General features: G+C 39.8%; 1 protein-coding gene across 5 annotated transcripts in view; it reads right to left on the bottom strand.

Annotated features, from left to right (window-relative positions):
• Positions 1-23,249, bottom strand: part of MYLK (myosin light chain kinase) — a 197,406-nt gene that overhangs the window by 2,242 nt on the left and 171,915 nt on the right. For 4 of the 5 annotated variants that reach the window (XM_017740149.1, XM_008638240.2, XM_017740151.1 and 1 more), the window contains 7 exons: positions 22,831-23,034; positions 18,440-18,657; positions 12,892-13,015; positions 5,091-5,243; positions 3,978-4,101; positions 2,646-2,775; positions 1,704-1,823 (listed from right to left, as the gene is read on the bottom strand). In XM_017740149.1, the coding sequence (XP_017595638.1) occupies positions 1,704-1,823; positions 2,646-2,775; positions 3,978-4,101; positions 5,091-5,243; positions 12,892-13,015; positions 18,440-18,657; positions 22,831-23,034 (1,073 nt within the window). Of the gene's footprint in view, positions 1-1,703; positions 1,824-2,645; positions 2,776-2,999; positions 3,077-3,977; positions 4,102-5,090; positions 5,244-12,891; positions 13,016-18,439; positions 18,658-22,830; positions 23,035-23,249 lie in introns of those variants that run through there. The other variant, XM_017740153.1, reaches the window with a different exon arrangement.

Raw genomic sequence — 23,249 nt, 5'->3', positions numbered from 1 at the left:
AAGAGCGGAGAGAGAACAGCGACTGCAATAAACGAGCATTAACTCAGCGCTAATTACCTTACGCTCTAATTCCTGAGTATGGACGTGCCATTGTGTTGATAGACAAATATTTCTTTGAGTTCTATGTAAAATAAATGTAGATGATGTGAAGCTCTTTTACTTCACATCTACCTGAAACAATTTTTTATGTATAGCAAAAACTGCAAGTGAGCGCTGCGGTACTCGCTGGATTCCTCCTTCCAGTCCTTTAGCAGTGCCTGCAGACAGCTTTTTGTGTGCTGTAGCCATCAGCCAGCGGGGGACGCCTGACAGTGCATCTGAGGCTCACGTTACACTGCAGCTTCTCTGGAAACAACAGCTCCCAACACTGAGATTTAGAATTTCAATGTATAGCCTATCCTGTGCATTGCAGTCTCATTTTCTGTTTGTTAGGGTAAGTGAGGAAGTCTAAGAAAAGCATTTTGATTGGACATCTCAACAGGAGTTTCAAGCCTTTTGTGAAGGAAACAGCTCTGCTAAGCCTCCAGAGCAGCACTGTACAATGCCTGCTGCAGAACAATCCCTTATACAGTACTCTTGGCTGCTGTAACAAATTGAAGGTTTGTGGTCTCAGCCAAGTTCTGGACTGTGATGGGAGGATAACTTCCCACTGAGCAGAAATAAAGTGCAGGAATCCCTAATACTCAGCAAACATTACAGCAATACACTGCAAAGTTTGGAATGTCAGTTGTGGTACATCCATCTGTTTTATTCCATGCAGTACCCCTCACACTGAGCATCCATCAGCAATAATAATCCATCCTCACATCTCCACTGTGAGGTAGGAAACAGGCAGGGAAAGTTTGGGAGCACAGAAACAAACAAGGAGAAGGTCCATGAGGCAGTTTCTGAACCTCATTTTAAGATTATAAATTAACTTGTACACATGCAGGATGGTACTGATTCTACCCATTTTGTTTTCACAGCTCTTCTTTCCAAATTTCTAGTTTTCATTCACAGCTGAGATACACAAGGTTCAACCTCATTGCAGTAGAAGTGCCAGTGGTCTTGGCCTTCAGACTTTTGGGCTGACCAAGCCCATGGTCCTTAAGTATCTTCCCATAAACTTACACTTTGCATATTCCAGTCTGAATTTTCTTTCTTGAACTCTTAAGTTAAAAAACCCCAATCATTTATTTTCTAGATGTGACTCATGTGACCAGCACAAGAATATTATCTTTACTTCTCATGAATATACTGTTAAGGACTTGTTTGCCTTTAATAAAATGTACATATAGCTTAAAGTTATCTTGAGGTGACCTGAAACTGGTCTGTCATTTTAGACAGCTGACCTCCTAACTAATTCTTGGTCTCTGGATAGCACTCTCTAAGAGTATACTCTTGGAATTTATGGTTCTACTTTGCATCTTGCTTTTACTGTTTCTGCCCTCAAAAATCATATGACAGTTCCCACTTGCTATTCTAAATTAGCGATTCACACGTGGACTCCTGGAGACTTCTGTTCTATGGCAAGCACAGAACAAGCTCCAAATAATTTCTATTATTGCAACATATTTGTGCTGTGATGTGCAGATATTGGTAAAGCAAAATGGCACCAACTCAACAACAATACAGAAGAAAAAATTGAAAAAGTGAAACAACTGCCCAGTGCAGAAAGCTGACAAAAGGAGAAAGAAAGAAACAGACATGCTTATCCAAAGTACCTTCAATTTTGCAGTCAAATCTAGCAGCACTTCCTTCCACAACTTCCATGTCAAGGATTTTTTTAGTAAAATATGGCTTTACGTGGGGCTTTTCTTCAGCCACTTCTTCAAGGAAAGCATCTGGAGGAGAGCAAAGAGGTAGTGAACAATTTTACAGGGTGTGTTCTCAAAAGATGTATTTTAGTTTCTAATTACCAGATGGTAATGAAAGCATCTTCTATTTCACTTAATTCTGTCAGACTAATGGGATAGCAAGGATGTTGGCTGCTTAACTTTGTGCCAATCTTTTGCAGCTGGATGAGGATTCAGGCCATAAATAGAAAGAAATGGGCATGCAGGGCCACCAACCTACGAATCCTATTTTCCCCTTGAATTTGTTTCTAACCAAACCTGGACTTTTGCTAGTCAGAGGGATAAACCAGCTCCACTCATATCAGGACCACAGTCTGTGGATTTGTCAAAATTACTTGCTTGATTTTCAGTAGTGTCAAACATTTGCACCTCGGACTGTTGCACACCACAAATCCACATTTCATCTGTCTGAGGAGCATGGTTAATGCAGGGTCTGTGCCATGGCTACAGCAAGTGTTAATACTTTATTGCTTGCTTGCTTGCATGAGAAGGGAATACATCAATGTCATCTTTGTATAAACATGCATTCCCAAACTCGGAGAAAGTGCAGCTGACAAATCTGCTTTAATTCTTTGGCTTTAAAAAGAAAAGAGTTTACTGCCTGTGCTTATACTGTGGCATTTTGAGTAGCAGGACAATATAAGAATAGTGAATTTTTGACAGATTTCTTTAAAAAATAGGAAGATGAAAACAGAGAGAGAGAGAGCACAGGAATATCCAACTTGATGATTGGTCTCTAGCAATTCGCTAAAAGTTTTAGTAAGACTGATTCAGAGACAGGTAAAAATATGGGGCAGAAAAATTCCTTACCTTCATTCTCTGCTTTGTCGGCATTTATAGGGCTGGTAGGCGAGCTCCCAGAGGCTTTCCTCCCACTCATACCAGAAATCATTGCCATGGACGACAGTCTTCCTATTGCTCGGACAGCATGGCCTGTTTTCTAAGACATAACAGAAAAGGCTTCTGATCAATCCAATCCAACAGGCATGTGATTTTCTGCAACAGTTGTGCTTCGGACAAATTATCTGGGATCTCTGCAAACCTCACTGGAATTGGTGGACAAACTGCTTATATATAGCTCTGTTGTTCTAGGAGAGACAGAGCAGGCTGGACTGAATTACCAAATTTAGTTGCAGATATAAACTTCCCCTGATGAACTCATACCTAAATGAATGTCTCTGTTAGCTGCGGATAAAAAGCACAGTGTGAGAGGAGGCCAGCAGAGAAGCCCTGTCCTGTGTAACTGGAGCTGAACTCTGGTGGGGGACGCCTCTCTCCACAGCCTTCTGGGCTGGGCTGAATTTCATCCAATATGGATAATGAGCTGATATGAAATGAATGAGAAACCACCATCTGCATGATGGCAGCAGACCTCTGACAGGATCGAGGATCAACCACCAGGCTACTAAAATATGCTCAAACTATGAGGGCTGTAGTACGGACACTTGTATTGCATGAGCTTCAAGAAATACATACAGCAGAACGTAAGAGGGAATATAAGATAGATTTACATAAATTAATATTTTGTAGGCTACTCAAAAGGATCCAGGATTTCACACAGCAACTCCTGTAGCTATCAGTGTGGCACAGATGGACATGCTACTCCAGTTCCAGCATTAGGAAAAAAGAAGATATGGAGACTGAATATGTTAAAGGAAATTATTAAACAAATCTGATTGAATCCATGGGAAGCTTGGGGTTCCAACAGGACAGAACTCTTGGCTTAGTAGAATGAAACTGCCATAAAATAAGGTACCTTTAGGGAGGCTAGGCAGATCAGTTTTACCTGAAATGTTCAGGTTTGTTAAGAATTACACAATCCTCCAGCCCTCAGTGGCATGGAGAGGGCAGGGAAGAGAGAGAGGCATACCCCGAGAAGAGTGGGAAAAACTATACTTGAGCTCATATGCCTTTTAGTAGCCTGAAATGGGATCATCCTGTGTAATCCACATGCAGCTGTGCACCCTCCTACTGCCCAGCTGCAGGAACCAGACCTGCTCTCCTGCATTCCCACCCTGGCCATGCCAGAGCTTTTGACAGCAGCAGAAACCTCCTGGTGTGACATGTTCCCCAGAATCATAAATATTAAAAATAAAGAGACTTATTAGCATATCCAGCCCAATTTCATGTCCTCTTCATTACCTGCCATTTTCTTCTGGCCATATATTTCTTCATCCTATCTTTGGAAAGTTTTTTGGCTTCCATGTTTTTGGTGTCTTTTTGCAGCCAGGGATGCTGAAGACATTGAGTACAATTTAAGCGACTCCTGTTTTTGTATAAAAAGACCAGTCAGTGTTGCTAATAGCAAAAGAGCAACCTACCTGCTGTAACATTATTTTGTGCTCTCTTTACTGGGAGCTGATTTTTCTGTTTCCTAAATTTAGCAACAAAGATCACATGGCTCTGCTTTCCCAGCCATTCTAACTTCTTAAACTCACTTTCACAATTTCTGTAGATCTTTTTGATAGAAAACTGTGTATTTTTAAGTGTTAATAAAACATTATAAAACAAAAGCCATGTTTTAGGCATGGAACACATACAGCAGAGCCACAGTGGCAATGATTCAGCTGCTTCATGCTGGCAGAGCTTCGCCCCAGATCTCATTTCCTTTACTTACAGAGATTCCCCATCCCACCACTTAATAACCTCCTGAACATCTAATGAAACAGAAATGTCCTAATCTCTTGCCACACCCATTCTTCACTTTGCTCAGGCTGCACAGATAAATAACCCTCTGTTCTCCATCCATTCAATTGCAAACTCATTGGAAGATGTACGTTTCCTTTCCTTGGTTTGTTCAGACACTTCTGCAAACAGGGCTTCCAACGCTGATTTTGTTTTCCTTGCCCAATTACTACATTTATAGGGAAGCTGCCTACTCAGAGCTGCCACACTTAAAAGCGACACACGGCAAAACTGCAACCCATTCAGAGCAAGACAGAACGTGTCATGCAGAAATGCGTGTCACGAAACAGTGGCGATCACAGTGGCCGCATAAAAGCCCCGGGTGCCCCTTGCCCGAGGGGAGGGAAGAGCACAAAGAGCCGGCGATTGAAGCAAACGCTCCATTCAGCCCCTGCACCCTGCGAGCGAAATAAAGAGCGCTGCACACGCAGAGCCGGGCGGGCACGCACAGCTCCTTATAAAGTATGGCCAGAGGTGCCGCGGCCTTGTGGAGATTCACAGGGGGGAAACACGGATGGCAGCTTCAGCTAAATGCAAACACAGAACGTGCAGCAAGTCCAGCAGCTTTACTTCATGTCTTTCTTTAGTAGATTGCTGATAAAGTCCTTGGCATCGTCAGAGATTTCATCAAAAGCCTCATCGTCGAAGTCCCACGTTGCTGAGGTGACATTGGCAAGGGTTTCGTTGTCGTTGTCTCCCATGAAAGGAGAAAGTCCGCTGACCCTGGGGACGGAACAGACAGACACAGAACAAACCACGTCAATTTGCAAATTACCGGAGGAGCAAGTTAAAATCGCGTGTGACATCATCCACGCTCTGCAGTTCTTTATCAATACAGGCTCGCTTCAAAAACTAAATTAAATAAAAAAGAACTCAAAACTAACTACAGATAGCCTTAAGGGAAGGAAACTAGAATTTTGCCAGCAAAAATGAAAGGCACATTTTACTAGTTTTTTTTCTCTTTTCCCGAGGCATTTTTGAGGAGAATTAGAATTAGGTGAAATTGGAGCAAAGTAGTTTGTTAAACGACTTGTCTAGTTCTGCATAACTAATACTGAATTTTTCACACCAAATTCAGTGGAATATCTTTTTTTTTTCCCCTGGCACTTCCTCAGAATCACAGAATTGTTAGGGTTGGAAGGGACCTCTGAAGATCATCTACTTTCAGGGTGATTTTACTGCCTTTACTGTAAAACCAAGGGGGTTTTTGTAGATTTTATTCCATTTACTCCTGCAGAGAGAGCCCCAGAAGAAAGATGCATGATGAAATAATGAAATCCACAGGGCTATTTTGTAAACAAACCCACCCTGAGTTATACAGACAGATGAAACAGTGCTGCATCACTGCAGGCTGTGGAGTTATGCAGATGCATCCACAAGTAATTTGGTCTTTACATTCTCCATCAGTCACGATGATGCGTGAAATGGAAATAATGCCCTCCTATAACCTAAGCTGAGCTTCCAAGGCTTTTATACATATAACTGATAAATTGCCAGTGAAAGGCAATTACAGAACATCATGGTGTCACTTTTGCAGTCTCTTTTTCCAGCTGAGCATTATCCTTTATTACACTGTGCATCTGGATACTTTTGATGCCTGTATATATTACCTTTTCAGCAAAAAACTTAGAGGTGAAAGGTTGCTTATTCCTTAGAACTACAAGTTATTCACTTTTCCAGGTCCTCCTGCCATGCAATTTACAGAATAACCTATTCTTCATGAATTTTTACAGACTTTATTTGATTTCTCAGTACAATTGTGTTAACCAGTTACATTTCACAGTACTACTCCTTTTTTTTAAATATAGAAAAGTAACTAACTTATTAGGGTTCTGAAAACACTACATGGATATAATACTATATGGATATCATGATGCCACTGAATATCACAGAACAGACCGGTTAAAAAAAAGATTGCAGTCAAATAAAGTGAGCTATTAGATTAATAATATTAGAATATCTCCTCCTTCAAAGTTATTTTGTTTCTTTTTTGTATCTAATTACATTCAAAATCTGATTTGGAATTTGTTCCTAAGCATTTCATTTTATAAGCAGAGCAGAAACACACACTCTTTGAAGTCTCACACAGAGCAGACACTAAATCTTTTACCATTTCTGGAAGTTGTGTGCAGTACAGCAGAGTCTAGAATCTTACGTGTATACTTCTGAAACTTCTTAGTAATAATACATGAGCTGAAGATAAAAGGTTTGTTTATTCTCAGGCAGAACAAGGTAAATCAGAACAGAATGTATTTGCTGTCTTACTTTCCATTATATGTGGTGCACTCGAATGCAGCAGTGAATCCCAACTTTGTGAACGTGTAAGGTGGCATAAACCCATTTATGAAGATATAACAGGCACAAGTTATCAAAAGCTGAAAGATGAACGTACCAAAAATGCTCCCATAAAGCAACTTTAGCACGACTGCTCCCTGTGTTTGACACTTGCTTTGCTGGAGGAGAGAAGGTTTGTGCCTGACCCTGACAGCACTGCAGAGCTGGCACAGCTGCAGGCAGAGCAAGGCTCTGCTCTGTCCGCACGCCCTCCAGCCCTCATGGCCCCAAGCATCCATGAGGCTGGGGAATCTCTGTCCTGGAACATCTCCTCTCCGACAGCTAAACATTTTCTTAGTTATGCCGATGTCAGTGTTCTCCATAATGTTTTAGAAAGTGAAAAAATCTCTTGCAGACTGCAGTTGTGATTTTGGCTTCCACATACTGACTGCCGGGTTGTCTCTTTTTTACCTTGTAGTAAGAACAACAGTCTCAGCCAAGCCAGCGGCTTATGCCATGACAGGTCTGTGAGTATTCCTTTAGCTCATTGTCAAAAGAGGAGATGCACATTTTCTCTTCATCCAGTTAAGCTTCCAGACGACATGCTTGGGCAGCTGGAGCAATACCAATCCCATTTCCCTTCAATACTTGATCAAAGTATGTCAGAGGTGACCTCTGCACAGTATTACCACAAATAGTGTTGTGCAGCTCTTGCACTATATTAGACAAGATTAAAGCTGCAGTATTGAGAGATGAAATGCATACTAAAAAACCTGCTATAGGTACAGAGACATTGCTTCATGTGGAAACATCATTGCTCCATGGTGCCGTAAGAGGCAGTGCTTATACTGCATGTCCCACATAGCTTTTGAAGGGTGAGGACAAATTAAAGAGTGAGAAGTTAGAGAAGGAAAAAAATTCTGTGATTGTTGTTGGTTTTGGGTTTTGTTTTTTTTCTTTTTTGGTTGGTTGATTTTGGTTTTGGTTTTTTTGTGTCTGTGCATGTATTTGGTTTTTTTTAAATTTTAGAGTTGTACGACAGAATTATCTGATAAAATTTTAAATGCTGTGGTAGGATTGTTCAATCCCATGCATTTGGTAAATTACCAGGTGGGTCTCAGTTAAGCCTCCACTCATTTCATCATTTACAAACACCAGTGGAAGAGTGCCTATTCAAATATTTCAATGAACCTATTTTTGTATTCCTGAATGTGCTGTTGCAGATTTATACAGCTAAAATAATTTTCTCTCTCTACTACAGTTTTACACTGTGAATCAGTTGCCTTGTGGAAATACTTCTAAGGAGTAAGATCCTTGTTTATAGTTAGAAAACAAAATCCAGCAACTAGTGTAGATTAGAAATTATGTAGCCGGAAATTTTTATCTCTAGCACAGATTTCACTGACCAAAGTCTTGGTTGTTCAATTCTTAATAGCCATTTAAAGTAATAATGGTACAGCAACTCTTTTGACAGATAATGGAAACAATTTCTCTTTGGAATGCTGAAGTGATAAAGATGAGCTACTGCTCCAGGAAATTAACACAGAGCTTACACTGCGAAGTTACTCTTAGACAAGCAGCAGGCTGTTTACTGAAAACATTTTTCCAGCTACTTTACCAGGCATCTTCCTGGCATGTTAAGAACCATTTGTTTAGAAAATCTTTCACGGTTTCCACTTCTAAATAAAGAAGAAATATATTTTATCCTCTAGGAGTTCCTTAACATTTATTGGTCTGTTCTAACAAAGCTCCAAGTGCAGACTTAGAAATGTTGAGATGGAAAGGGTCCAATGTGGATGCAAACCTCGTTGCCTATGTAACAAACACCATGGCATTTCAACTGGAAATCTCTGCATTAAGACTCCTGCTACTCCAGGGAAGATGGTTTTGCTGCTTGTCTCAAAGAGTCAGACTGTGAGTGTTCCTCTGCAAGCAGTGCTTGCAGCACCAGCTGACTGGGACTGCTGCCACTCAGCTCCTCCTTACAGGCTTTGCCTTGCATTGGCTGTGCAAACAGAGTAACAGACCTCAGTATGAACAGATCTTGGTATCTGCTTCTGATAAACCTGTGCAGGGCATGTCAGATAAGCACATGATGGTAACACCTGCACCCTAGAGATCATGTAGTGAATTAATTCTTTTTCAAGTGAACTGAAGCAAATAAATAGTCTGAGGATACTTTGTCAGGGACACACATCCATGGAACACTTAGCTGAGGGCTGACTGACTCCCACACTGGTCCTCTCTGGAAGAAGCAGACCACTGAGTCCATGTAAAGGAAGACAGCTCATTGCCGAAGCAAGGCTGTTACTGCTGTTCTCATCCTTGTTTCACATGCCCAGTGGATTAATGAGGAACCTAGTTTGCCAGTGCCACTGAACCAGTAATACATTTTCTTTTGAGCAGTACAGTCTGACATTAAAGCCTTCCTAACCTGGTTTAAGGAAAGAACAAGGAGTGCTCTCACATCTTTAATATAAAGAGGTATAAATTTTTATCATGACATGGAGCCAAGTGTAAGCCAGCGGTGTTTTGCTTTATCAAGGTTCCAAGCCAGCACACCCAAAAGATGAACGATGCTGAAAGATCTTTCAACCAACCCAAACTGCCAAACAAGGGAGGGGGAACAGCAGTGATGAAAAACACAGTGGATAAAAAGGAAAGGGAATATTTGAAGAATCAGGGGGTGTGCTGTTAGGAAGGTGATGAAGGAAAAGAGTATACAGCAAGATCAAATGTGATATTAAAACACAGCCTAAGAGAAAGTATATTAAAAAATATGAATTGACAGAGATCAACTACGCTGAAAAGATAAACACTGCCTGGCACTGATAAAGCAAGGAGAACTATTGGAAGGCAAGCAGGGGTTTGAATCAGCCACAGACAATTCCTCCCTGAAACTGCTCAGATCCTATGGTGCCAGAAGGAAAAGGCAATCCACATTCAGCGTACGCCCATGCAGCGCTGAAGCCTTAGACTGAAAATTGCTTTGAAATAAAAATTAGAAATTGCTTCAGATTACTAAATATTCAAAACAATCCAAATTGATCATCAGAAAAGAACTAGAAATAGAAAAAACACACAAATCCAGCAATGCCCAGAAGAATAAATGGAACAGAAAGAGCTGGAAAGAATTCAGGAGGTTAAACCTTCATTAGCTAAAGATTATTGTAAATGCAGAAAGGAACACTGAAATAGACATAAATGGAGATGATATACACAAGCTATAATATTTGTGGCCTGTTATTTCAAAGGCAATAGATCAACTTAAGTATGTGGAACAGTACTGTGATGCAGAACAGGACAGAGAACAAGATAAAAGTGGAAGATAAAAAACATGAGGTGGAGAACACAAACGGAAATTTAAGGAAGAACAGAGACAGATGAAGAGACAAGACTGAATAAGTTATCCAGGGAGATTAAAAGGATTTAATATTTAGCTTAGAAATGTGGAAAGGGAACTCATGAACTGTAGGATGGCATTAAATCAGTCATAAGGAAGACAGATGCAGTATCCCAGCAGGGAGTGCAATATCTGTACTTACATCTGCATAGCAGAGGGCTGGGGGGAGGTTTTGCTGCAGGGTTTTGGAAGAGTGCTGTCACCCTGCTTCCTACTTGAGATTACATCCCAACCATTTATTCTTTTGCAGGGGAGACCCTTCACTCACAGAGATCACTTTAGCAGCTCTCTGTGAAACCCGGTTTGTACTCATTGTTGTGTAGCATATCATGGAAACACAGTCACTTTCTAGGCAGGTGGTGTGTCAAGTGATGCTGTAGCGTGTTCCCTGCTGTTTCCCTTGGGACAGATGATGGACACAGCAGCTTTGGGCCATCAGCTGCCTGTGGCAGAGCTGCCGTTAAGTCCAGTGCTCGCCTCTGCCTGCATGACCCCACTCCCATGGCAAGGGAGAGGGGATGCAAATGCCCAGGTATGAGCACAGTGATGATGTGGGAGACAGACACCAAGTGAGTGAGTCTTGCACTTCAGGCGTGAGATTTGGCAGTTCTGAGCTTACAAACAAAATGGGAAAGCAGAGCTGCAACTAAAGAGAGATGCAGTTCTCAATGACTTTTATTTGCATTCTGTAATGATGATGTGATGGTTCATTCTGGATAATGGCTCATAGTTGTGAGTCTGTAATAATAGCTGGGCTCTAAGAAAGTTAAGACAGATTGGGAACCTCTGCCACTCTGGGGTGGAGAGGGAAAGTCCAAGTCATGACTCACGGGTCTTCCCTAACTTCTATTACTTTATTCTTATGGCAAGAAAGACAAAAGCTGATTATCACTGCTAATCATATTGTGGCAATAGCAATGCATCAAATTTTTTTTCTTCATTTTATTTGGATGATGTAGTTTTCCCCTTATGACAGGTTAAATGAACTTAAACACACCTTAGCAAACAAGTAATTTCATAATATATTTCACAAGGCATATCAGATGAGCTGAATGAGTGTAACACTACCCCAGCCCCATCAGCTGAGTGGTACAGCATCCAAATACCCTGCTTGGCACAGAGAAACTGGGAAGAAGCAGACTTGTCTTTGGCAAGACCTGTCACCTTTTCCCCACCTGTTCCACCTGCTCCCTTCACTTTGTCTCAGCCGATGCCCTGGCTGCATTTCCCGGGAACACTCGGTGCCAGCACTGACCTGTGCCTCGCTGCTCAGACTGGGAGCACACGGAAACTCGCCATGGGCGTGGATAACAACAAACGGCCCGGAAAGACGAGAAGCTCCCCAAAATATGTCGGGTGCGTGCGGGCTGCAGGCGGCGCTGCAGCACCGAGGGATTCCCGGTCCCGGTGCCCGGCACCGCCATCCCGCCCCGGGAGCGCAGGGATTTGTCACCGCACTGCTGCCTGGGTGGGCTGCGTTACTGGAGCGACGGAACGATCCAAAGGAGCTTTCAAGAACGAGAAAGTAGTGCTTGGAAGTGAATGGAAAATAGAAGTCCTGTAAATAAACTGGCAGAGCGAAGTGACCTTGAAGCGTAGAACACACTTCGCATCTGAAGCTGAAGATAACAGAAATATTCCGAGTCTTTGCTGGAAGTAAGAGGGAGTTGATGTAGTAGCTTTTGCATAGGCCAAGTAAGGAAATTATGTTGCTTAGTTTAGAAATGAGAAGAGCATGAACAAGTGCAGGGTCATGAGAAAAGCAGGAACACAGAACGACTGAGTAAAACTGAGGCAAACAACTGTGCATTGCCAGGTGTCAAGGAGCGGGATAGCCAGGGCAGAGGGGACTCTAATAAAGGAAGAATGGCATTGAGAGGAGTCTTTTAAAAGAACCAGTGCAAAGCAGATCTGCCACTGACTTACTACTGAAGCTGGAACAAGGGAGAAAGAACCATGCTCCAAACTAAGCATCTCTTTTCACTTGTTTATATGGCATCAAATGTGTAAAGTCCCAGCTGGAAGAAAACTACTTTCTGTTCTAGGCATGGAGACACTAATTCCATATACATTTCTCTAGATTTATTGATGTTTATAAGCATGCTGTATCAAATCATATATAAAAATCAAATCTCATACTGAAATATGTAACCAAGAGCTGCAGCTAACCATCCTCTGAAATGTTTCGACGAGCTCAATCCATGCTGCTTATAAAATGTATTTATCCAGTGGCTTGTGCTTGGTAATAAATTAAAATACACTGTGAACGGATATGGTAATGCTGGGATACTTCAGTGTGTCCCACGAGATGCCAAGGTTTCACAAAAATTTTCTCTCATGGAATAAAAGAATGGAAATTATTGTTTGTTAGTGCCCAAACATTTCTCTTTAACATCTGGAAGGAAAAAATAGTTAGAAGTTAATAATAAAATAGTCATATTGTCTTTTTAAATGAGATGAAGCATTGCTGATTTATGATGTAAGATGTACAACACTAAATAGCTGGATTTCCAGACCTGCCAGTTTTGCAGTTTACCAATTGCACCCTTCAGAGAACAGAGTTTTATTAAACATGATGGAGCTGCTAATTACAACACAAAAGGCCTGAAAATGTCAGGAAACTTCAGAAGTTGATGAAAATTTTATATGTTCAGCAACTGTCAGGATTTGTGTTAAGAATAGCAAAGTACTCACAAAATGTAGCAGATAACTCCTATACTCCACATATCTGTTTCATATCCAATAGGTTCATAGTTTATAACTTCTGGAGCCACAAACTCAGGTGTCCCAAAAAGAACTTTCAGAGAGCCTGCATTTTCTGTGAAGAATGGAAGAGAAAACCATTAACTGCTGCATGGAGATTTTTAAAAACAGTTATTCTCTAGTAACAGGAAAACCAGTTTTGCCCTCATATTTGTGATTTTGTTAAAGACTCTTATCAGAAGAAATAAATGATGCCTGAATTGCTGTTTTCTTAGCTGATACATGTATAGCAAATAAAGAATTATTTATTAAGCATCCTCAAACACACGGCACTGTATAAGGTGCATAAGAAGGTTCCTATTGCAAGGAACTTCCACAAGGCCAGATCTGTGAAAAAGGAGCACCATCAGTGTTTAATTCAGATTTTTATATCCTGAAGTACAAAAGTGTTTGAGCCTCCGTCCCTTTAGCAGTTGCAAAAGAGAACTGCAGGATTCCAGTGTCAGAAAGAAGCTACAGTTTTCACAAATCATTGAACATTTATCAAAGCTTGGGGCTCTGCATGTTGTGGTAAAAAGAACCAATAGTGCTAAAATTACAATAATAGGAAAGAACTATTTCAATCCAACATATTTTCTTCTAGTGTAAACAGGAAAGAAAACCAATAGTGGGTTGCATGTCTCTTAAATTTGAAGTGGCACAGGCCAGGGGTGAAACAAGAGAAGAAGCAGATGTTGTACACCAGTCAGATCATTACCTCACAGGTAAAACTGGACTTGGGCATGGTCTCAAAACCAGGCTGCCTACAAGCACACCTGTGGCAAAGGGGAAGCACAAATCACCAGCTGTCAGCCATCAGCTGCTCCAAACTTTTATTCAGCTGTCCTGTAGCACAGGTATGCTACATTTGCTCTGCTTAAACACACTGTGGATGTTTTAAAAATGATCTACAGTGAAGCTGCTGCTACCAATATGAACTGGAAGAATGAGGTCATGAGACAGGTGAACTGGCTTGACATTCTTCTTGTGCTGACCCATCAGTACTGCCCTACTGGAAAATACAGTGATCAAGGTAAGAGAAAAACCTGTTCATAACCATGTACTGCCAGATTATGCTGCCAGTGTGCAAGGGAGTGGTATGTCTACCTTCTAGTATAGTGTGAGACACAGTGCAAATCATTAAGTTAGAAATTCTTAGGCTCATTTTAGAGAAATAGTTAGGAATTCAGGGGGCTCATTTTCATTAATGCTCATTCTAAATCTGATGGGAAGAAGAAAAGAATAAGCAAGGTCAGGCAGGAAGGAAACTAAGGAATAGATTAGGGACTGGGGGGGGAAAAACCCACCTCCCAGTAATAAAATTGTATTGTAAAAATATAAAAATGTTAGAAAATAAATTGTTTCTGACTTGAAACAGGCTTGGATTTAGGTTGAGAAAATCATGTCCAGTCTGCACATGTGCCTGAGCAATCAGTGTATGCCTTAAGTGAGATTCATTGCATTACGTTTATCTTCTGTGCAAGAGCAGCAGCCAGATTAGGCACAGTAAAATGTCCTAGTGAGGAACCATTGCTCTCCCAAAGAGATTACCATCTAAACAAAACAGATATGGATGGGAAGGCAAACAGATGTAACACATTCCAGTCCTGCTCCTGTTAAGGTTACCACGAGTACAGGGATTTGCAGCTCTATAATTAAGAGAAAAGCTTAAAAACCCCTCAAACAACAGCAAAGTTTTGAGGAGTTTACAAAAGAATTGACCTTTCCACAACACTGAATCTGAATAGAATATTTTTATTTATCAGAATTTAATTTGCCAAGTTTTGCAACATAAATGCTGATCCCAGTACAGACTCCCCTCCCAAACTTAGCTCCATTGAAAGCTCTTAAGGCACTTCATGAAATGTAATCAAACACCTGAGCTAGTGGTCTTTTGAGGTATGCAAATCCCCAACTTACCAAAGGAAATCTGAAACATATATGGGGTTAATAACTTGCCTAATGATTGAACACCGTGCTTGAGGCAACTTTTGAGCACAATCACAACAATTCACTTGCAGTTATGCCAGTTTCCCATTTTAAATGCTGTGAAACCCTTTTTTGCTATGTTCAGGTATGGTTTTAATAAATTAATTGCAGAAACCTCATTTTCACGTGTTTTCCCTACTCCCACCATGCAGGGAGTACCCATTTTTAGAAACAGAAACAGAGAGAAGAATGCCTGGGAGCAGCTGCAGGAAATTACCCAGATCTTCCCATGCAAGTTCACCAACATCAAGACCCTCCTGCCAGCTCTCTGACTATCCTTTAAAAAGCACATTCAAAAACTATTCCACAACATCCCTACAGTCACATAACCAGAGTTTTCTTACTCTAAAAAGTATACTTTTTCTAACATGCACTCTAAAATGACTTAGCCTAAAAGAAGGGCAATGTCTTCTCCACAGTGACAATGAGGAGTGAGAGATCACCTTCCTTTTCCAAGTGCAAATGGGAAGCCTAAGATCCCATTTTCCCATCTGCCTTCATTTCAAAGTCAACACTTACATTTTTTTTCAAACTGTCCTTACAAGAAATTACTGAAATTTATCACAATGAACCTATTTTCTAAAAGCTTCATCGTGATCATCCAAGTCTCAGGCTCAGATTTTCACATCCAAGTTTGGAGTGTGCACTGTGTAAACTACCATGAGGAACTGTGTATGCAAAAGGCTGGTGTATGAAATCTGCTGCCCACAGGTCAGAGAAATGTGGGGGTTTTTTTGAAAACATGGCATTTAAGTGCAAGCATAGAGTGTGAAACAACTGACACAGCATTTTCTGTGTATAAAGAAAAAAGAAAGGAGAAGAGTAAGACCCTTTCTATGCAGTAATATGTCAAGTCTTTACCCAGTTGTTTATGAGCTTAGTACACAAGTAGGATCTGTGTTTGGATATCCCTTAGTTCAGATAGAAAGCTGACAAGCTAGCTGGAAACTGTTGCTGACATTGTGTATAATCAACTGATTAAAAAAAAAATCTTTACAGTACTCAGAAACCATTCTCTTTTCTCCTCAAGAAGTTTATCTTAAACAATTTTCTACATGTGTTCCTCAGCACACCAAAAAAGGTCAGGAAAATATCCCACTGCAGCTTTGGTATTTCCGGACAGTGCAAGAGAACTAATTAGCTGCAGAAGATGACTGCAGAAGGAGCTGATCCTAATATCTTTAAAACTGATCAAAACACTGAATATTTAGAGGCACTAGTTTGCAGTAGTTACAAAAAATTCAATCTCAGAAGCTGAAGTGCAGAATCAGCCCCTGCTCCCTTCAACAATCTCTTGGCTGAGCAGTTTCTGCTCAGTCAGGGTCAGGTCTGTAGGATGAGGGCTCCAATCCCACATCTATCAATGCCAAAGTGAATTTGACAACCAATTTCAAAATCATAAATCTCGAAGGAACACAAGTGGAGGAACATGCCCTCAGTGCACCACATAAGACAGCCGGCAAGAAGCAGGCATTAGTGAAAAGTGGTTTTAACAATTTTTGTGAGTAAATGAAACAGTAAAAGTTGTTTTCTACTTTTGGAAATCATATCAACTGAAATGTCACAGTTGTCTTTGAAATTAAAACAGTTCTTGTGCTTGCTGGGCATGGAATGGAAGGGCCCTTTCCCTTCCTAGGGAATGCCACCCACGATGGAGTCATCCAGAATGGGAGGATGATGAATAGCAAATACCTACAATGGAACCTGGCAAGAATTAGCAGCATGTTAAGCCAAATGAATGTACAGCATTGTAAAATCAGAATCAGCATCAGCACCCACAACTCTCATCCTTCTACACCAAGAGAAGTTAACTGGAGTTTAGAGCTTTCCTGTCTATGGCATGACTGGTGCAACTCACAAGCTGCTGTCAGCCATGCAATGTACTGTGATGCCACAAGATTAACAGAAAAGTGAGAAAGCTGATGGACATGAACAGGCTACCGAAAATAGGATCTTCCGTTTGCTAAATGTGGGTGTAACTGTGGTCTGAAGGGTATTCTGTGTTTACATTATATCTCTTGTTGATGAAATCCACTCAGTGCAGCAGTAAATGTACAGTTTTCAGGCTGACAGCTGGAACATCGTGGGCTGAAATCTTTCCCACACCTCTCACACAAAACCACCAGCACTGGAACTTAGTTAACAGTTCATCCATTTCCTGAACAAGAACAAAATCAGTTCATGTTCCCAGAACACTACTGGCTCTATGCTGGTGAAGGAACAGAAATGGCAGTGATGTCTTTTTAAAATAAATAAAATAGACATCTTATCTCTGAGTTAACAGTGTCCATGTGACCAAGATTCATTTAATGCACTTTTGGAGCAGAACATCATCTAAAATTCTTCAAAGCAGACTTCTTTTCCCCTATTCATTCAACAAACCATTCTTGGGAATGCAGTAGTCTGTTATTTAAGTGTCAAAAGTAGTAGGATGAGCAGCATTTAGGCAGATAACAAAAGGTAGCTGGTAGTAAAATCATTGTTCTGAAAAATCATTGTTCTACTTTTTAGTAAGTATTAACAATTTTAAAATTAATACGTTTTCAAAGAGGGAAGGCAAAAGATTTCCAGTAAGAATCCAGCTCTGGGCCCCTTTATATACAGAGTAGGAATTCATATAAGTTGTCCTAATCAATTATTGTCAGGAGATCCACAAATCTCGGCTCTCCCAGTGTAACAGGTTCGTAAACTATTTTTGTTTCTTTTAATTCCTGGAATGATTTTTATTTCTTTTGTGAAAATACAAAGATCAGTGTGGGATGTTGGTATTGTTTAACACTGACAACACAACTGAAGGGCTGCTTTTTAGAGCTGAACAATATGAAGACAAGAACTTTTGAAGGTCTTTGGCTTTCAAGTTGTAGAGCATGTTGGAAGCTTAGACCAAAACGAATGATAGAAAGCTGCTAAAAAGCAGCTTAGGAAGAGGAAGGGCTTGTCAAATGGAATTTCCCCCAATTGCATTATTTTTAAGTAGTGCTATTACACAGCTCTTTATAGCATTCCTACGATGTTTAACATGTATGACAACATCCTGCTGTTTATGATAAGAAATGATAAAAATAACGGGAAAATGTAAATTGACTGTAATTATCTGAAAGGCTTCTAGAGCATCACCTAAATCCCTGCTGTTAAAAAAGTTTTGAGGATTTGTAGTATTCATGAAGCATTCAGTTAGAGAGTTAGTGCTTGATGGTACCAAATGTAAATATTTTTTAACATTACTACTACTGTGTATTTTAGGTGGAATCTACAGGGATACCCTGCTGTAGAAACAGGCAGGTAGATTGTGTACACCTCACTGCAAACTTCTCTTGAAGATGAGGTGCCCTACTCTCACTCTTGAATGTCTTCTTTTCTCCCTTTTCTATTTCTTCCTAAAACCAGAAATATTTATAGGAAACATAGTTTATTTACTCTCTATACATGAAAGAATATAATAGGTATCATGAATTACTGTTTGTTCTGCCCTTTCCCCCTGTGATACTTAAATAGGCAGAGAATTCATTACCTAATCTTCTTGCGAGTCCAAAGTCGATGAGTTTGATACTTGTACCAGTCTTGTTGACACACATAATATTTTCTGGCTTCAAATCCAAGTGGACAATACCCTGCTTATGAATGTATTGAACTCCTTCTGAAATCTGCTTCATGTATTTAATGCACTCTCTCTCTGTCAGTTCAAAGTCTTCATCAATGATTCGTTCAAAGAGTTCTCCTCCAGAAACCCTGTGAAAGACAGAATAAGAAGAGACTTCTGTAACATATTCATTTGGGGAGTAATCAGACCTTTTTTTTTTACAGCAATACAGAGAGTTCAAGCTTGCAGCAGTCACTTCAGGATGCAATCTGTGTTTTGTAATTGCATTTTCCATACCCACACAGAAAATGTGGGAAGAATCACCTCTTGTGTGTGGTATAAATCAATAAATGTTTTCTGTTCTGAATCTCTGTCGCAGGTGAGAACTGTGAAACACCGCTGTTGTTATTCCAGGCAGGAGGGATTTACACCCTGCCTCTAGGACTGGGTCACCTGCAGCTGACAGTGAAGTGTGTGCTCTGTGATTGCCACCCTGCTAACATGTCTTTGTAGCACTGCTCCCGACTCTGAGCACACATTTCCCATGTCTTCCTTTCCTTGTACCATCCATCAGTGAACAAAGGTAGATAATGTAATTTAGAAATAAAGAAAACTAAAATACATGGAATGGGTCCCAGGGAAAGAGGACAGAATTTCAAGCACATGAGCAAAAATTCAGAAAAAAGAGAGATTGAGAGTGACAAGGGCTAGGAAGGAAGAATTCCGATGATATGGTTAATTGGAATGCAAAGCTCAAACGGTAAATTACTGACCCAAATGAGCTCAGAGGGAATTTCCTCCTTAGCCATGACAGGAGAAGGATATAACCCACAACACTTTCAGTGTGGTATTTTTAGCTGAGCCCTCATCACATTTCTTGTAGGTCAATTCCATTTTTATGCTAATTTAAGATGTGAAATAATTGGTCTTTCTAGGGTAGCATCTCCTCGATTGAACTGTTCATGAAACTGAAGTGGGACATTTTTAACCTAGATTTAATGAAGCATAATTTGTGACTTGTTGGTTTTGGTGTTTTTTTGTTTTGTGTTTGTGTTTTGTTTTGTTTGTGTTTTTTGTTTTTTGGGTTTTTGTTGTTGTTGTTATTTTAAATTCTGAGTAATCACTCAACTGGTTTATCTGCTTGCATCCAAAGATGGGAAATACTTTTTTCTTATGCTGTGGGTGAATGACCCGTAAAGAAAGGAACGCGTAGTGAAAAGCAGCTTTGCTTTTAGAAATTAAACACACCATGGTCTTTATATGGTTTAATATTTTGCAGCATTCATGCTTGTTGCCAAATGCAATTGCACATTTCAGTTACAGAAAGAAAATACACAACAGAAAAGCAGCCTTTCCATGTTTGCAGGTTGCCAGATACATGATTATATCCCTCATGTACCAAACTGAATTTGAAACATCTGAAGTTCTGGATGCATTTCTTGCTTTGGCTATAAGATTTCATAAAATATGTAATTAGAAATGCTATTGTGGTTTCCTATGAATATAAAAATAGTAAGAAGAGCCTATGCTTGACAAACTGAGGGGTTATGTTGGGTAAGAGCACATTTGTAACCTAAAGCAATAGTATTGCCAGACCTGTTGAATAAACATTCAGGGGATCTAGTTTGTTGTTGCTTTGCTAAGACATTAACCAGTATGGGTGTTTATGAAAACATCTGCAGGCAAAATGTTTATATCTGGATTACTCTGCAATTCCAAATGATAATCATCCTCATACTAAAATGTACCAGTTGTTTTGACTGTTTAATGCAGATAGTGACAACTTACTTGGGCTATAAAAGTGCCATCCTTTTCAGATCCCCAAAGGGAAAACTTTTCAGAAATTGTACCATTGTCTCAAGCACCACTTTTTTAGCACATTTTTGTAAATGAACTACTGTTAATACATCTGCCTGCTGTTTTTACCATGGGAGCTCTCAACACTCTCGTAGCAATGGTAGATTAAACTGCAATGCGCTTATGGGATGAATATTGTTGCATTTATATCAGGAGCTAAATCCAGTTTGATTTTGCCAGTTAGGAAGCTGAATAAAACCAGTGTGGATGAGGTTCTACACATACACAGGTGGAGAAGTCGGCTTTGTTCAAACAGTCCAACTAGTTCAGAATCTAAATCTCTCTTTTTTTTCTGGGTTCTCCTCTTTTCAGTCTTCTCTACATGAGTCATATAGGAAAATATTCATGTCTGTGGAATCACAGAATACACATCTAAGGTTTTTGGTCCAGTAGGAACAGTGAAAAGAATCTACCTTAGAGTTGCCCAGGCAAATACTCAACAGTATTTTTAAAAATCTACCTTAGAAAAGAAGAGAAAACCGAAGTAACTTGTACCAGCTTAAATCACATCAAATGATAGAATTTAGTGCTGAGATTTTGCTCCAATAATCTTAATTTGCAATACAATAATCTCCTTCTGATCTATGTAAAAATAAACTATCTGAGGTATATAAAACTTTGAGGCACTTATCTCCCAGTGCTGACTTACATTGACAACAGGCTACTATTTTCAGATTTACTTTTTCCACTGAGATGCTTATGGAGGAACCAATATTTTCCTATATTTGAAAAGGAAATGCCTGAGATTTGCCTCTGACTTCCAGTAAATGTCAGATGGAAAGGTTTCCAGGCAAGAGCACATCATTATAGTGTTTAATTTAAAAGTAATAATAAAAAAATCAGATTTTTTTTTTAATATGAAATCAAATAATATAAAATAGTGTAATAAGAAATACTAAAAGCAGAGAGTATGAAGTTTAAAAGGTTCTAGGAAAGGTATGGGAATAAAATTAGAATGAACAATTTAGAATAAATATCAGGAAGCAAAATATAAGGGTGCTTCTCATCAATTTGAGTAGAAGGGGAGCTCCTAAATTCCAGTCACTGCTAAAATCTGATTTAAAAGAGACTGATAGCAGGTGAGCTTGATTTATTTGAAATCCATGCATTTAAACTCTGATGGAAATAAAACAAACAGCTTGGATAGTAAGAATTTTAAAGGTATTTCCCACAACTTCTTTGAATGCAAAGAAATGCTATATCACAGCAGAAATGATCCCTTGGAGGCTCTTTATCAATACAGGTGCAGTTGCTGGGCTGGGATTGTGTCAGCTGGATAATGTGACAGCAGAGAGGCTACCAAGTCACCTGACACAGGGGTCACACACCTCACTGCCCAGACCTGCCTGCTCTGCTGCTGCTTGACACAATGGAAATGTTGGGAGGGGGATGGGAGGGGGACTCAAAAACCATAAAAGGTGGCCACTCCAAACTAAATCCACATCCTAGTGAGACTGGGTAACAAAACTACTTTAAATTTGATTGCAGTTTTCTATATTTTTAAAGAGTAAAACCCCTTTGCTGCCAGGGGGGAACTAATGGAGTGTAAAGCCATATGCTATTCCAGACTCTTTATACATCTCCCTGTTTTCCATTAGGTCTGCCAGCTCTCAGTTCCAAGCTAAGTAGGGTTCCCTTCCTTTACCATCATCAGTTTGCTCAACTGCTTAATTTAAAAATAAAAACACCTTCCTGCACATAAGTTCCAGGGTTGTAAAATCCAGTCTCTGAAATATGCAGTGCAGTAGTAGTTTGCAGATAATCTAAGCAAGTGCCAAGCAAGCAAAATAGACATATAGTCTCTTTTGCCTCAAACAATTTATATCTTACTTAGAACTTCCAGCCAGCAAGAAAACTGCTTCTCCTTGCATCAGAGAGCACATGAAGTCAGTGTGGCAGCAGAACTGTAACTAAAGTAACTTTTTGGGAAAAACATCAGCACAGATCAGGATTTGATTTCCTTTCCAGCTGGTACTGCCACAAGTATAGAATTCACACTAAGCAGGTGCATTATGGATGATGCAGACATTGGTCATACTGGCCTTTATTGTTTGTGAAGCCTGTTCAACACGTTTAGAACTGCCTTAAGTAAAAAAAGTTCTCCTCCTTAAACATATTTTTGTTCTAAATGAAAGTTCAAAATGCAGTTAATTTGGTTCTCTCACCTCTCCCAAGCAGGCAATAAGAGTAAGGTGCAAAACCCCACCACATGTACTTTAAGAAACAAGCAAACAAGACAAAACTGTAAAACATATTGACTGATTTTTAAAAGATTAACACAGATTTACTTACACAGTTTAAACAAGTTGTATAAATACTTGGAAAATCTTGCAAGATCTGAAAACAATCCAAGCCCTGCAAATCCTGAAGCATTTGACGGTCCTGTGTCTGTAAGTTGCTACTTTTGTACACACAATTATTTTCAACATGATTAACTTTGTTGGTGTGTTCTGCTTTATACTTACATTTCCAATACCATAACGATGTTGGCTTTTTCTTCAAAGGCATCTACACATTGGACAAGTTTTGGATGGTGTAGGCAGTTCATGATGCTGATTTCATCCCTTATGTTTTCTTTTTCCTTAGCAGAATATGCTTTGAAAAATTTCCCTGCCCAAACTTTTCCAGTCTTCTTTTCCACAAGCCTGAAGACTTGTCCAAATTTTCCCCTGAAAATATATAACTATTTCCATAAAATGTTTTTGCAATATATGGGCCACCACAAATAGCAACAATTTACTATATATTCCAGCACAACCATTCCATTCTGAAATAAAAATGTCTTAATATCAAGTATTATTCTATACTGATTTTGTGCAGAGCAATCTGCAAGAACTTTTGAATGAATACCATGTTTAGAGATACTCTGCCATTCCAGTTAACA

This window comes from Corvus brachyrhynchos, unplaced genomic scaffold, assembly GCF_000691975.1.
Source record: "Corvus brachyrhynchos isolate BGI_N302 unplaced genomic scaffold, ASM69197v1 scaffold126, whole genome shotgun sequence".
NCBI lineage: Eukaryota > Metazoa > Chordata > Aves > Passeriformes > Corvidae > Corvus > Corvus brachyrhynchos.
The sequence above is the reverse complement of the archived record's forward strand: the minus strand, read 5'-3'. Positions and strand labels throughout refer to the sequence as shown.